General features: G+C 34.2%; 2 protein-coding genes and 1 non-coding gene across 4 annotated transcripts; all 3 read left to right on the forward strand.

The window, feature by feature from the left end:
• The first annotated feature begins 1585 nt into the window (after positions 1-1585).
• LOC102613537 (uncharacterized) lies at positions 1586-6237 on the forward strand. The gene is made up of 11 exons (XM_006493642.4): positions 1586-1758; positions 1857-1946; positions 2351-2446; positions 2556-2631; positions 2724-2822; positions 2949-3022; positions 3122-3229; positions 3336-3473; positions 3781-3877; positions 4447-4661; positions 5761-6237. The coding sequence occupies exons 1-11, from the start codon at positions 1690-1692 to the stop codon at positions 5827-5829; spliced, it is 1131 nt and encodes a 376-aa protein (XP_006493705.2). The 5' UTR covers positions 1586-1689; the 3' UTR covers positions 5830-6237.
• A 628-nt stretch (positions 6238-6865) lies between these two features.
• Positions 6866-7049, forward strand: MIR2275B (microRNA MIR2275b). Its single transcript, NR_161545.1, is given in 1 exon segment — positions 6866-7049. It is a non-coding gene; the product is annotated as a microRNA MIR2275b (primary transcript).
• A 989-nt stretch (positions 7050-8038) lies between these two features.
• Positions 8039-12761, forward strand: LOC102613832 (protein disulfide isomerase pTAC5, chloroplastic). Of its 2 annotated transcripts, none has more exons than XM_006493643.4 (7): positions 8039-8516; positions 8804-8971; positions 10072-10167; positions 10302-10442; positions 11588-11831; positions 12303-12340; positions 12442-12761. In XM_006493643.4, exons 1-7 carry the CDS (start codon positions 8154-8156, stop codon positions 12535-12537), a joined length of 1146 nt encoding a protein of 381 aa, XP_006493706.2. In that variant the 5' UTR covers positions 8039-8153; the 3' UTR covers positions 12538-12761. The 2 variants fall into 2 exon arrangements, with proteins under 2 accessions (XP_006493706.2, XP_006493707.2); XM_006493644.4 differs by having other exon boundaries at positions 8040-8516; positions 10305-10442.
• Positions 12762-13115: the final 354 nt, after the last annotated feature.

Genomic DNA, 13115 nt, shown 5'->3' on the forward strand with positions numbered 1-13115 from the left:
ATTTTCCCCTAGATTGACCCTTCTTTTATGTGCCCTTTGGTGCTTGCACTTCGAGCTTGCATCTTTCACTTTCTTCTCTTGGGCCTAATATTTTTGGCTCCAAGAACACCATATTTTCTAATAGCTTTGTGACATCAATTAATATTTTGACTCTTGCATATAGGCCAATACATTCCTCATCATCATTAGTTTATACTTTTAGAACTTCTATGATCAGTCCCTATAGCTTTTGAACATTTTCTCGCTCCATGCACATTATAGATACATTGTGAATTTGTACCCAAAAAACAACATGTGTGAATTCTTCCTTCCTCATATTCCCGATTCCACTAGGTTCTTTAAACACAATCAAAGCCCTATTGAAATGCCATGGCCCTCCAGCTATTAGTTTTCGTTTATCTACTTCCTAGCCAAATTTGAACAAAAATATATTATTACCCAAGCTCTCGATTTTCACCTCTTTTGTTGTTTTCCATGCTTGAGTTAATGTAAATTTGATCCCTTCCATATGGATGTTTCTTGCTAACAATATTTTTCCCACTAATGAATTTGCCATTATGCAACCTCATTTTCCTTACATTCCACTTATGAGTGATAGCTTGCGTTCACTGTCATCTTGTATAGAAATTGTTTTGCATTTATGTATTAACTCCTCTGTGTCCATGAGAGTTGGATACTGTGTCCATGAGAGTTGGACACAAGTTAACTCTTTACCTACTAACTACCCGTGTTTGCTCCCAGTGTTTCACTCACCTTTGACCACTCTCTTGGATGCACTCTCCCGAATTAACACCCCTGACAAAATTAAACACTCATTCTAAAGAGTGAGATATGAAGCCATTAAAACTCCGACCTACTCCATTCTCTTGTTCTCTTTCTCTCGAAAGAGAACATTCAAGAAGGAGGTTTATCCATTTGTGACATTAATGAAGGCCTTAATTAAATGGCCAACCCAATAAAATTGACCTAAAAAAAAGAGAGTTCTAAACTGGATCTCGTATCTTTCTAACTTAATTTTATGCTAAATTATGTTTTATTTATTTATTTTCATTTTTTGTGTTTTGTTAATATGAGTATATTTTGGAATATCAAGCAAAAAGAGATTAAAGTAAAGTTTGTTTGAAACAAATAAAGGAAAAGAGCAGATCCATGAGTCGGTCGACGGTCACAAAGCAAAAATCAACTGGATTCAACGTGGGGCTACATGTTAAAAGCAAGGAAAGATGAAGAATTTGAAGATATATAAAGAGTTTGAGGATTTACGAGAAGTTTCTGATCATGTCATTATTCATTACTGTTTGTGTGCAAAAGCAGGGATTAGGCGGCAGTCAATGCGCCAACTGAAGGGTCTTCCAAGCCATAAAACATTAAACTGACTCCAAGCATACACTTTCATATCCTAAATACAACCGTTCCCAGCATAAAACAATGAACCTCATTCTGATTTGGGGTGTAATAAGAGTTAGTGTAAGTGTTTATAGAAGAAGTTTTTAAAATTTTAATGTTCTCGACTGAACCCAATTAACAGTAATGCAGACAGCCCAGCCCAATTCTGTCTTTCAATCAAAAATAATAGTAATAATACTGAAAAAAAAAAACGAAACGACGTCGCCTGCAATACCCGAATCTGATAGATAGAAATTTCCTCCTCCTCGTGAAACCTCAGATCAGACTGTGTGTTTCGTCACAATGGATTTTCCGACTCGCAGAATTTTCCATCTCATTGTTTTTTCTTCTCTCCTTTGCTTCCAAATTAGGGTTTGTTATTTCTCTTTTGTGCTTTTGTATTATTCAGTGTAAATATGAATTTTTGATCGTACGATTTTATAGTCTGTTTTGGTTCCAATTTTATCCAGGCTCAGGCTGAACCTTCCGGTTCTGTGTTCTTTATCGATAATCCGACGCGTCAATTTATTCGCACTCCTTCACAAAACGATGTCGCTCAGGTTCGTTCGATATTGCCATATTACCTTCAACAATTAATGAAATTTTGGTTGTTTAATTGATTATTTTAAGGCTAAGACATTGATCATTCACAATGTTAGGCAAGGACTGAATTTGAATTTTGAAATATTAATATGTGAGCATTTGATTAGCACACGTCAGATCGACTCTATGAGTGCTTTTTTTTTAATTTAATTTGTTAGTTATGGATATGTAATGAATCTATGGAGATTTCGAATTGATGATTTCAATAGTTTGCCTTGCATTCTTGTTTTCTACATTTAATGAATTAGATTCTGGAATAAAAGCAATGCATTGTAGTTTTGTTATTATTTGATATTAAAGGTTTATTATTCTTGCCTTTATTGTTTAAATATGTTGTTGTCCTATGGCTTTTCACTTTCAGTCTCGTTCTATGTCGCTTTCGGAAGTCAGCGCTGCTGTGTCAGTCTTGCTTGGTTTTGCACCGCCTGCTTCACTTTCAGCTGATGGCTCATCTAAGGTCATCAAAATTCTATGCTGCTTTTTATCTTTATCATTTTCAGCCTTTGTTTTTTGTGTCTTGTCTAGTTGACGTTTCCCTTAAGAAATTGTTTTTTTGTTTTTCTCAGTTGAATGAGGTTCTCGTGCCAAATCCATTCGATAGACCTCGCGCTGTTTTCATGTTGGAAGTCAGAGGAGTTGGTGGTACTGACCCTGCTTTGAATAATGAATTTTCAACTTCTTTTCACCATTTTTTAGTCGTACTTGAAGATGAATTGAATAAATTCTTTCCTCAGATCCTAAGCTCACGGATGACCTTGATAACACTCAGTTATTTGATGCCTATCACAGCAAGATTATTCCTGGTCCAAGAAAAGCTGATATTCAAATTCCAGGTAGCTTAGCTGTTGTAAACATGTGTATTTGCAGGTTTCTTATATGCATATTGACCATTCATTGTATTAAGATTATTTTAGCACAAAACTTGGTGAGGATTGTTAATTTTCTTTATCTTGTTTCAGATGAAGATCAAGTTTCAGTAGTGTTTTTGGATGAACTATCAGAAGATCGCACTGACAAGGAAATTCGCAATTTTGTTAGTCATCACTCAATCTCATCCTCTACAATAGTTGGTTAAATTATCCTTCTATATTTGCACAATCTATACATTTATCAGTTTCCTTTATGTATATAGGCATCTTGGTTGGGTGGATCATATGTTGCTGATACCTTGGAACCACTGAATGGAGAGTTGATCATCCCTGTGGCCGATGGCGACCATGTGAAACTTCACATGTCAAAGGTTCTATGCCAAATTCAAAATTGTGTTTATCTATTAATGCACTTGCTGATATTACTTTGTAGCATTTAAGCTTGAATTAGAAGAGTAACATCTCAGTTGTTTGCAGAAAGCAGAAAAGGATTTTGCATTGAAGCTTCTGGTTCTGTCCCAGAATATTAAAAGGGCAGTGGATGTACACGAACATTTAGCTCAGAGTATTCGAAGACCGGCTGAGTTAATGATGGGTAGTTTTGATGGCATTAAGGTGAGGGCACTTTCTCTTGGCATTAGAAGTTAAATTGTACTGTGCTTTTTATTTGTTACAAATTATACTGAACAAGGAAATCCAGAGGGGAAAAAAATGGTAGTTGCTGAAAGGGATCATGGAGTGTTTCTGTGTATGCATATAAACATTTAAGTTTGGTTAAGTAATGCATGTGTACAAGGTTGGCATGAATTTAAGGATACTCTCTTTTGGTTGATTGTGTATAAACTATCTTGATGTTTGTATTCATTACCATTTTATTGATGTTAGTATGCTTTACCATTTTCTTCTCTTTATATCTCTTTAGGCTTTGCAAGAGCAGTATGGGTTAGGTCAGCAAGGAATGAAGATACTACTTGCAACACTTTCCAGGATATTTGATTCCTTGCAAACAGCATATGAAGGTATGCTTTTGTTATTTACTGTGTAGTCTGCATGGCATGATAAAATCATTTTTAAAATGGCAGTCCTCCATCATACCAAGTTATTATGAAAGAGGAATAACCTCTTTTTCTGCCAGCCTACTAGCTTTTTGTGCAAAATATGGACCTCAATTTATGTCTGGCATAACTGCTGAAGTAATGGACCATCAGCATTTTTATTTCCTTTACCATTTGATCATATTTTATTATTTTTTATCCGCATTATTATGAATTTTCATGCAAAATTATTTGCTGAAAAAACTTGGTCTACTACATTGGATTTAACAGTTTTAATCTGTTTTATGGTTTGCATGATGACTTGAAAACTTTGCGTATAGAGATTGGTATTTGAGTTCTAGCCTTCAATCTCAAGCATTTGCCATGTATAGGAGGAGTTTTAAGATACTGTTGTTTATGGAAAAAATTAGCGACATTGTTGATCAAGTATTGTGTCTTTTGATCTCCTATACATTATTGTTGTTTATATATTTTAATTTGTTAATTAAATTTTCCATAATTGCGAATGTTTATTGTAATTGATGATTGGGCAGGTCAAATTGTTGGAGTTGTCTTCTTTAATGAGACACCATCTCCACAGTCGGAATCTGTGTTAAATTTGATGTATACTTCTAGGCCATCTCCACGAATGTTAGCAGAAACAGAAGGCTCACGCAACGCTACCTTGGCTGCTGCTGAAGTTTTATTGGTTAGACGGACTCTAGCTTGGCTAACAGGAATTATTCTTATTATTGCGACTCTCTTTGGGGTAAGACTCTATGTTAACAAGGACCTAGAAACTGTTTTGCATCTTAAAAATAAAAATTTTATGTTAGTGCCAGGAAGATGTAGTAATATATATATTTTTAACTGAATAGCTTTTTTAAATTCTATATATAAATATTCTTATAGAATAGAATATTGTCAAATATGAATTCTTTTGCTAATAAGATATTATTCGTATATTCAAAAACTAGTCCTGCATTTGAGACTAGCTTTTAACATGCCATAGTAATTCCTACAAACTTCCTTCTAGGTCAACAGCATTTCATTATTTCTGATTTTCTAACTTAAAGATAGCAGTTGATGCTTGATTAATGCTACAAAGTATGGTGCCAATTGCAGTTTTTGTTTCATTATCTTTGTATTTATTTATGTTTAGAAGAAATTGTGGCATATGTTTAAATAGAGGGTTAATCGTAGCAGTTGCAATAATGTTAAAGTAATTTCCAAAATTTGACAAACATGAAATCTACAAAATGTGTTGTAACTTGCAATATTTAGTAATATTAATTAGTTTTAAGCAGTGTTTTATTGCATGATAGTTGATTTAACTAGGCTTTTAGTTGAGAACAAAGTTTGTTGGTGTGCTGCAGAAATACATGTCTTATATTTAACTAATTTCATTATAATTCCAAAACTTGGGTTGTCTTCCAAAAAAAATATTTGTTCTTGTATACAACATGATAAACTGTTCCCGTACAAGTGAGTCACTTCTGAAAGGAAAGCCTGGAGAAAGAAGTTAACTGACAGTAACATTAGATTGTCTTGACTTTTGACAAAGTGACATGCCATTTGAAAAGCAAATTAGCATGAACATTTATCACATGACTGCAATTTAGTTCATAGGACTTGTTGAGAGATGGGGCTCATCAGTCACAACATATGTAGAAACTATAAAGGTTCATTAGGAACTCATCAGATCTCTATAGTTGTGATTGACACCTGGATGCTGCAACACAGATGATAATGTTGATATATACAGGCTTTTTGCACTCTCCATTAGAATTTTTTACATGGATTAATGCGTTAATTGTTTATCGCTGTGGCCGGCTATATAAGTTCTGTTTCTTGCTTTGTCGTTGTAGATTTACTTCCTTCTGAACATGCCACTTACAAGGGACACTCTTCTGTACTCCAATGTCAAGCTCGACTAAGTTGAAGAAAGCAACTTAATATATCTTTCAACTTTGAGAAGCTGCTCAGGACAGTATTGAACTCATTTACTTGTGGGTTTATCTGTAGATGTCTTGTTATTAGTGATGCTCTTTTTACATTGTTAGGAAGCCAATTCCTTGAACAGCGTTCTCTCTCTAGTCGCATGCTCTCTTTTAGTTGTTAGTAGCTGCATCGACGAGGGGCATTGGCTTATAAAGAATCACTAGTCATCTCTTTATATATCAATTGTAGGGGTGAGCGAAAGTGTAATTTGTGATAAAAGTTATGATGTGTATTTTGGGTGATTTTGCTTATGATGTTTGTTGAGTTAATGCATGATTTTGAAAACATTTGTGTATTCAGATCAGATTCAGAATAATTGAAAGGCCAAGATTCCCGTTTATAAACCCTCTTATGCGTTGTCAACAAATTTTCGGATTTGATGAAGGCGTAAGGAGTTTACGCCATAAAACGTTTTATGTAAACTTAGTAAAAGGAAGGTTTTATGTAAACTTCTACTACTTAGTACTTATAGTTTTATTCCTAGGATTGGTAAACATATTTGATATTAGATTATTACATTTAAAAAAACTAATTCAAAAATTTTAAAATTTCACCCATGTTAGACTTCTTGTTTTGAAGAAATTTTACTAAGTCAACTAATTGGCTCTCACAAACATGCGCATAAGATTTAGTATTTAATTTTAGTACTTGAAAACAGTTATTTTATGAATTTTGTAAATACAACCTCAAAATAATAATAATAATAATTGTATTGTGTTAAGAGCTATATTCAAGGTTTTTTTTTCAATGTTATAAAAAATCTCGTCCAGCAAGACCTATACGGCTGCCCTTTTTAACAGAAAGCAAATCTTAACTGATGTACTGCACAATCTGCTTCGCTGCAGCATGAAAGTTCATGCTTTCCAAGCCACTAGTGACAAATTTGCATGCCTCTTCCTCTCATTTATCATGCTTATAAATATCCCATTGCTGCATGAATAATTCAAGAAAAGAGTTTAGAGAAACTCCTCTCCATTTGCATTTCTTTATCAGTTGTATGTAAGAATTGGATGGAACTAAACAGATTAACTAGTAAATAGTAAGATCGAAATATTCTTTTTCTGTTTAGTTTCCTCCAATATTTTATCTCCAACTTCTAAACTATACAACGCAAAAATAAAGTTCTAAGTAATTGGAGGACCAAAACAGACATGTCCATTAAAACATTCTGTTTATTTGGTTCCTCCAATATCTTGCCCCCCAGCTTTTAACCTTGAAACACGAGTTCCGTATGGAATTATTAATTTATAAGTTGTATGTAAGAATTAGAGGCGGCTAAACAAGTTAGTAGAATGAAATTACATTCTGTTTAGTTTCCTCTAATATCTTATCTCCAACTTCTAAACTACAATAATTTTTTTTTTTCAATTTTTTTTTTTTTTTAGTTTTAATTTTTTCAAAGTCTGAATGAAGAGGCCGATATAAAATCGACCTGAACCTGTAAGTAATCCAAGAACAGTTCTCAAATGGAGTTACATTTCCTTTTCCATGATGTGGACCTCTTTCGTAGAAGAGCAAAATTTATGTATTTGTTGGTATTTTTAAACTTACAAGGATTTGGTTAATAATAATCCATAAATATCACAGAAATATTAGCTTCGATGTACAGTTTTTGCCCTAGTTACTAGAAATATAAATAAGTAAACAAATCTTTCTTGTTAATTGTTAATTATCACTACTAATTAAATTTTAATAAATAGAGGCGTGTTTTGAAATTATAATCATGAAGGATTTAACATGAAATTATAAGGGTTTAAAAATTTTTAACCTTTGGATAATGTGAGAGTTAGATTTAATTTTTTGAGTTAATTTTTATTTTTGTCATAACGAAAAGAAGAAAAAAGACTATAGCTTGCACTTTTATCCTTATCTGATCTAACTTATGAGAAAAAAGGATTAACAGTTTTAAAGTTTTTAGATCAATAGACAACCAAATATAACTTTAGATGAAATTAAAATTTTAATCTTAAAAATTAATCTTGTCCTGCCCTTATCCCACCAGGCAGCCGCCAAATGCAGCCTAGGAGTAGAGGCGCGTACTAAAATTTTTGGATCTCATTGATATTTTACAAATTACAAGGACCTAATAATAAAATATAAATAGTTCTGAAATATCTACCGTAGATTAGCTTCCCGCCACATGTAACAGAATCGTGTGGTTCAAACATTTAACGCAAATTATCTTCTTCCTCCTCTTCTTCTTTTTCTTCATCGTCTTTAGTCTCTGCACTTTTTCTCCATCAAATCTCGATTCACCGACATGTCGTCTTCTCTTATCCCTCTCTCTCTCAATCCTCCTCTTCTTTCCTTTCACCTTCATCGTACGACATGTAGTCCTCCTCTCCTCATCTCATTTTCCAGAGCCTCCAAATTCCCAATCCGCGCCACTTCTTCGAGCTCGGATCATGAAGAAATCCGGTGGCTCCGCGAGGAACAGCGCTGGCTACGCGAAGAGCAGCGGTGGTTCCGCGAGGAGCAGCGGTGGATCCGCGAGCGCGAGTCGCTGCTCCGCGAGATTTCGGAGCTTAAATTGCAAATTAAAGCTCTAGAGAATCGCAATTTAAGTGATGGAGCCTCCGTTTCTGTTTCCGATACCATATCAAACATCGCCGGCTTGTTACAGGTGAATATTGTAATCTTGTTAAGGTATTTGATATATATATATTAAAAGACATATTGTGAAAAAATGACTATTTTTAAATATAGTTATGCTTTTAATAGAATGATTCTGGAAATTAAAATTTTCAAATTCACTTACAATTTCTCTTTTTTATTTTAGAAAAAAATGATTTTCTTTTTTTCTTTTGGGGGGGGGGGGCAACTTTGCAGATAAAATTGATATCTAGGATTAATGATCTGAGTTTGATATTAGTTTAAATGAAGGTATGAATGTTTGTTTTATTGAAGCAGATGTTGAAGGAGAAAAATATGATTGCAGAGAGAGCGACAGTAGCCGAGAAGGAAAAATTTGAAGAAGAGGAACAACAAAAGGAAGTGGTTAAGGTTTTGGAAGGTGAGAAAAAGAAGAGGAAGGCATTGAGAGTAGGCAGTGAAGGAGAAGATGTCAAAGCGATGCAGGTGTGCTTAGCATTTTTGGAAAGGCGAGTTTTTTTTTTAATTATTGTTTTAGAATTGTGTAGAGTGTATGTTTAATTGTATTGATGCAGACATACAATTTACTAGGATATAATGAGGTATCTGGGTTGCAGGGTTTGTTTAATTGTGTTGCAAGGAATGAGCACAACTCTTTGATGAAATTAATTAATAATCCTTAAAGGTGGATACTTTGCTGCCTGGCATTCACATCATGTCTGATATTCATATTTCAGCAAAGTTGAAGCATCGACATATGTCATTTTGGATTTAAGGCCTTTTAATGGGTTAAAATATCTAAATTAGGGGAGTGGATTAGTAGGGAGGGATAGGTTGTTAGACAGAGAGTGAAGACTGAGATTAGTGAACTTATTGCATGCTTGAGATCAACATTTCAAGATCCTGCAATGGAAGGGCTTCTTTGGCTCTAAGTTCTGGACATTAATATCCATGATTCAGCATCAAAAGCATTGGTGTTGATATTCAAGGGTTAGCTTCTAGCATGGAACAAAATATAAATCAAAACAGAAGAAAAAAATGATTGGAAGACATGAAAGAAATCTAAAAGTCTTAATAGTTGAATTTGAAGCCTTAAAATTGATGAAGCTATTTGACAATTTAGATAGTAACATTCAGGAAAGTTGTATTAAATTTCTGGGAACAAGGCTGACAAATTAAATGCATTTTGATGTAAATTGAACCTCTTTTGTTTGTAGAAATCTATGTCAACATTCCTTGATTATCACATATGTTGTTTTCAGGTACTAATTTTAATTCAATTTTGATATGAAGCTTCCTGGATCGAGGTGACATGTTGAAAGTTTGCTGTATACTTCTATTATTCTCAAGTGTTTTCATTTAATATATATTCCTGATCATCTGTATTAGGTTTTTAACTATAGGCAGTTGTCTATCCTTTATATATTGGGTGTAAATTTGATACCAAATTCAGGTTATTTAGTTTAAAGTCTTTCCCATTCTCTTTTTCTTTTTCCTATTGTACTTGTTCATAAGTAATTGTATTAATGATTTTGAAAGTGGATGTGTCATAGGTTTTGATTTGCTCCATGGTTTGACCATGACAGGAAGAATTGCTAAAGTTGGGATTTTTCTCAGGCGAGGAGGACATGGAGTATTCTAGCTTTTCGACTGGAACTGAACGTGCTGTGAAGACTTGGCAAGTAAGTTGTAAATTTTTCCAAAGGTTATATCACACAGCTGATGCAAAATCCTCAAAATTACCATAAATTCAACAACATTCCCAATATACTGCAATATCTGTGAAATTATTACTTATTAGATCATATTTGGTTAGCAGGCAGCAATGGGTGTCACTGAAGATGGAATAATGACTTCAGAACTTCTTGAAAGTTTATATATGGAGCATCGAGTCGAAGATAATGACACAAACATGAATGCTGATCAGAAAGGAATCATTCAGACTATTCCACCGAAGGTAAGGTTAAGTTACAGTGTTTCCAACATCCTAGCGATTATGACTTTTGTGTGTTTTTGTTGGATCATTTGCTTATCTGGTTGGTGAATTCGCCTTTTAATTGCACAGCTTCAATGTGATTTGTGTGCTTTTAGCTAATATGCCAATCAGGCCATTCTATTTTAATTTATGGATTCATGTTTGCGCAGATATGCTTTTGATTTTATTCGTGTCTGCTAATTTGGTGCAACAGAAAATATCCCTACCAACCAATAGAGCCCCCTCTTAAGAGGGGGATTGTGTTGCTGTATTTCTGTTAATCATTTTATCTATGTATATCTGGTTAAATTTTGAAATGGCATATACCATAGGGGACACTACCTCCAAAATAGAACATGTACAGCTGATTCATCCAGGGGATTGAGAACCTGTAGTTCGCTGACAACAGTGTAAGAAGTTGGCTCATATGCACGTCTTAAGCTGTCTCAGAATTTTGCTTAGACATTAGGATTGAGAAGCTCAACTTGAATCACAATGCTATTATCTAATCTACCGAAAGAAATTAGATAGAAATGTTTTGGTGCGAAACCTTAGTTATATTACTTACATCGTTGAAGTTAGAAACCCAACTTGGATTTTGTGTTTCATTGACCACTCCTGACATTCTGTAAACATAGGTAGACCATGTTGATTCTAAAATTCGTCCTGGAATTTTGAAAATTGTCATAAATCTCCATTAGATCCCTCTAATTTTATAATTTACCAGAATCCTGCCCTAGGGCTGAAGGTCTCTGCCTATTAGTAAGTTTTCCTGGCTGATAATTAAGCCAAAACTTGGGGGATAATAATGAAATTTGCTCTTGATTTTAATATGCATTCTGGAAAGGGGGGAAATGGAAATCCAAAATGCATTCTTTTGTGAATTTTTAGTCTAATGGTTTGTGTTGATTAATTTTGTTGTGGATGCTAAGTGCACACTTGATACAACCAGCTGTAGATATTAGCAAATTCTGATTATTCATTAATAGTTGTTTTCCTTCTCTTAGTTGCCCTATATAGTTAGCTGATGGCATGATAAATATGCATATAAAGTAGCCGAAAATTGCCTTAGAAGTTTTGAAATTTCCTGAACGAACTTGAGTTCATTAAGTTTTAATGTCTTTCAGGAAGGCACAAATGGAGCTCCAATTGCTTCTATTACTGAAATCTCGGAAATTAAGCAGACAGTTGTGAAAGAAGGTGCAACAGAAGTTGATTTATCTGAAAGGCGAGTTTTCCTACTTGGAGAGAATCGGTGGGAAGAACCCTCTAGACTTGCTGGCAGGGGTAATCAAGATGCTGGAAGCAAAGCCAAGAAAGCCACAACCCAGTGTCTTACTTGTCGTGGGGAGGGCCGTCTGATGTGCCTAGGTACTTTTGTCACTGCTCAGATTGAATCTCCATTTTGAATAAATAAATTTTTGTTTTGGAGATGAAGAAAGAACATAGATTAGATACTGTCTTAGAAGAATTAGATCACAGCTTTAGTCAAAACTAATTCAAATCATGAAACTATCAGAGGACGGGATAAAGAATCTTGCTTCTGAAGCAGGATTTCTTATAATACAGAAACCTCTAACTATGCTAAATATTTTACAAGTTTCCTAATCAATGGAAGTGTCCAAATCACTTTTTGAAACAGTTTAGGTGATGTTAAGTTTTTCAGTTGCGATTAAATTTTGTTGGTTATATTGGTCATTATTTTGTCCGACGGAATTAACCATGACCGGGCATGACCTGTAGGTCAAGGTTATTTAATTTACAAAACAACTTTATGCATGTAACCCAACTTGCCTGCAAATCTTTTTTTAAAAAATATTTTTTTTATTCTTGTCCCCACAGAATGTGATGGAACGGGAGAGCCCAACATTGAACCACAGGTACAAGGATTTTTTCTCAATTTTTTTTTTTTTTGTATGTTTCAATGCTGTCGTTATTGTTCGTCAAGATTTGGTTCATATGAGTCAGTTCTGTGATGCAGTTTATAGAATGGGTAGATGAGGGAATGAAATGTCCTTATTGCGAGGGCCTTGGATATACAATTTGCGACGTTTGTGAAGGAAAAGCCGTGGTTTAATGTGCATAACAACATTTTTAATGCATGTAATATCATTTTTTGAACAATAGGTTTATCATAGCCAATGATACATGATATAAAGATAGCAATGATGATATCTAATGATATCTAAGCTGTGTATATGTGCTTAAATAATTTCCCGGCGGCTAAGAGATGGCCGTTCAAATTCAATGTTGTAGCCATCAGAATTCAAGTTTTGCAATCATGCATCATTTACTATTCTACCAAGTGCTCAGTAAATATTATAATCAAATTTGGATTGATCATTGCCAATCGACCTTCAATTTTTATCTCATTAGGTTCCAAAGTGGCTTGCAGTATTATATGTTTCATAATGAGTTATATTTGTCGATATACACCCTAGTTTGTTCAGTTTCACCTTCTTATAACGAGGAATAATTTGAAAAAAAACACAAACAATCAACTATATTTAATAGCCGCATTTGCACAAACAGAGAGAGAATGAGTATGGTTATGTCAACTCAAGAGCTTCAGGGCTTTTCTTCAACCAATTTAGCATCATCTGGATGGTGTGGTTCAACTAATTTGGGATTAGCTTATCCCCAACTGTGATGGCA

This window comes from Citrus sinensis, chromosome 9 (genome assembly GCF_022201045.2).
Source record: "Citrus sinensis cultivar Valencia sweet orange chromosome 9, DVS_A1.0, whole genome shotgun sequence".
Lineage (NCBI taxonomy): Eukaryota > Viridiplantae > Streptophyta > Magnoliopsida > Sapindales > Rutaceae > Citrus > Citrus sinensis.

Excerpts from the sequence above, each read along its gene's own strand:
- LOC102613537 (XM_006493642.4), top strand. The coding sequence starts at position 1,690 with ATGGATTTTCCGACTCGCAGAATTTTCCATCTCATTGTTTTTTCTTCT. Across the intron at positions 3,023-3,121 it reads ACAAGGAAATTCGCAATTTT|GCATCTTGGTTGGGTGGATC; the intron begins GTTAGTCATCAC and ends TTATGTATATAG. Across the intron at positions 3,474-3,780 it reads GTAGTTTTGATGGCATTAAG|GCTTTGCAAGAGCAGTATGG; the intron begins GTGAGGGCACTT and ends ATATCTCTTTAG.
- LOC102613832 (XM_006493643.4), top strand. The coding sequence starts at position 8,154 with ATGTCGTCTTCTCTTATCCCTCTCTCTCTCAATCCTCCTCTTCTTTCC. Across the intron at positions 10,443-11,587 it reads TTCAGACTATTCCACCGAAG|GAAGGCACAAATGGAGCTCC; the intron begins GTAAGGTTAAGT and ends AATGTCTTTCAG. Across the intron at positions 12,341-12,441 it reads AGCCCAACATTGAACCACAG|TTTATAGAATGGGTAGATGA; the intron begins GTACAAGGATTT and ends TCTGTGATGCAG.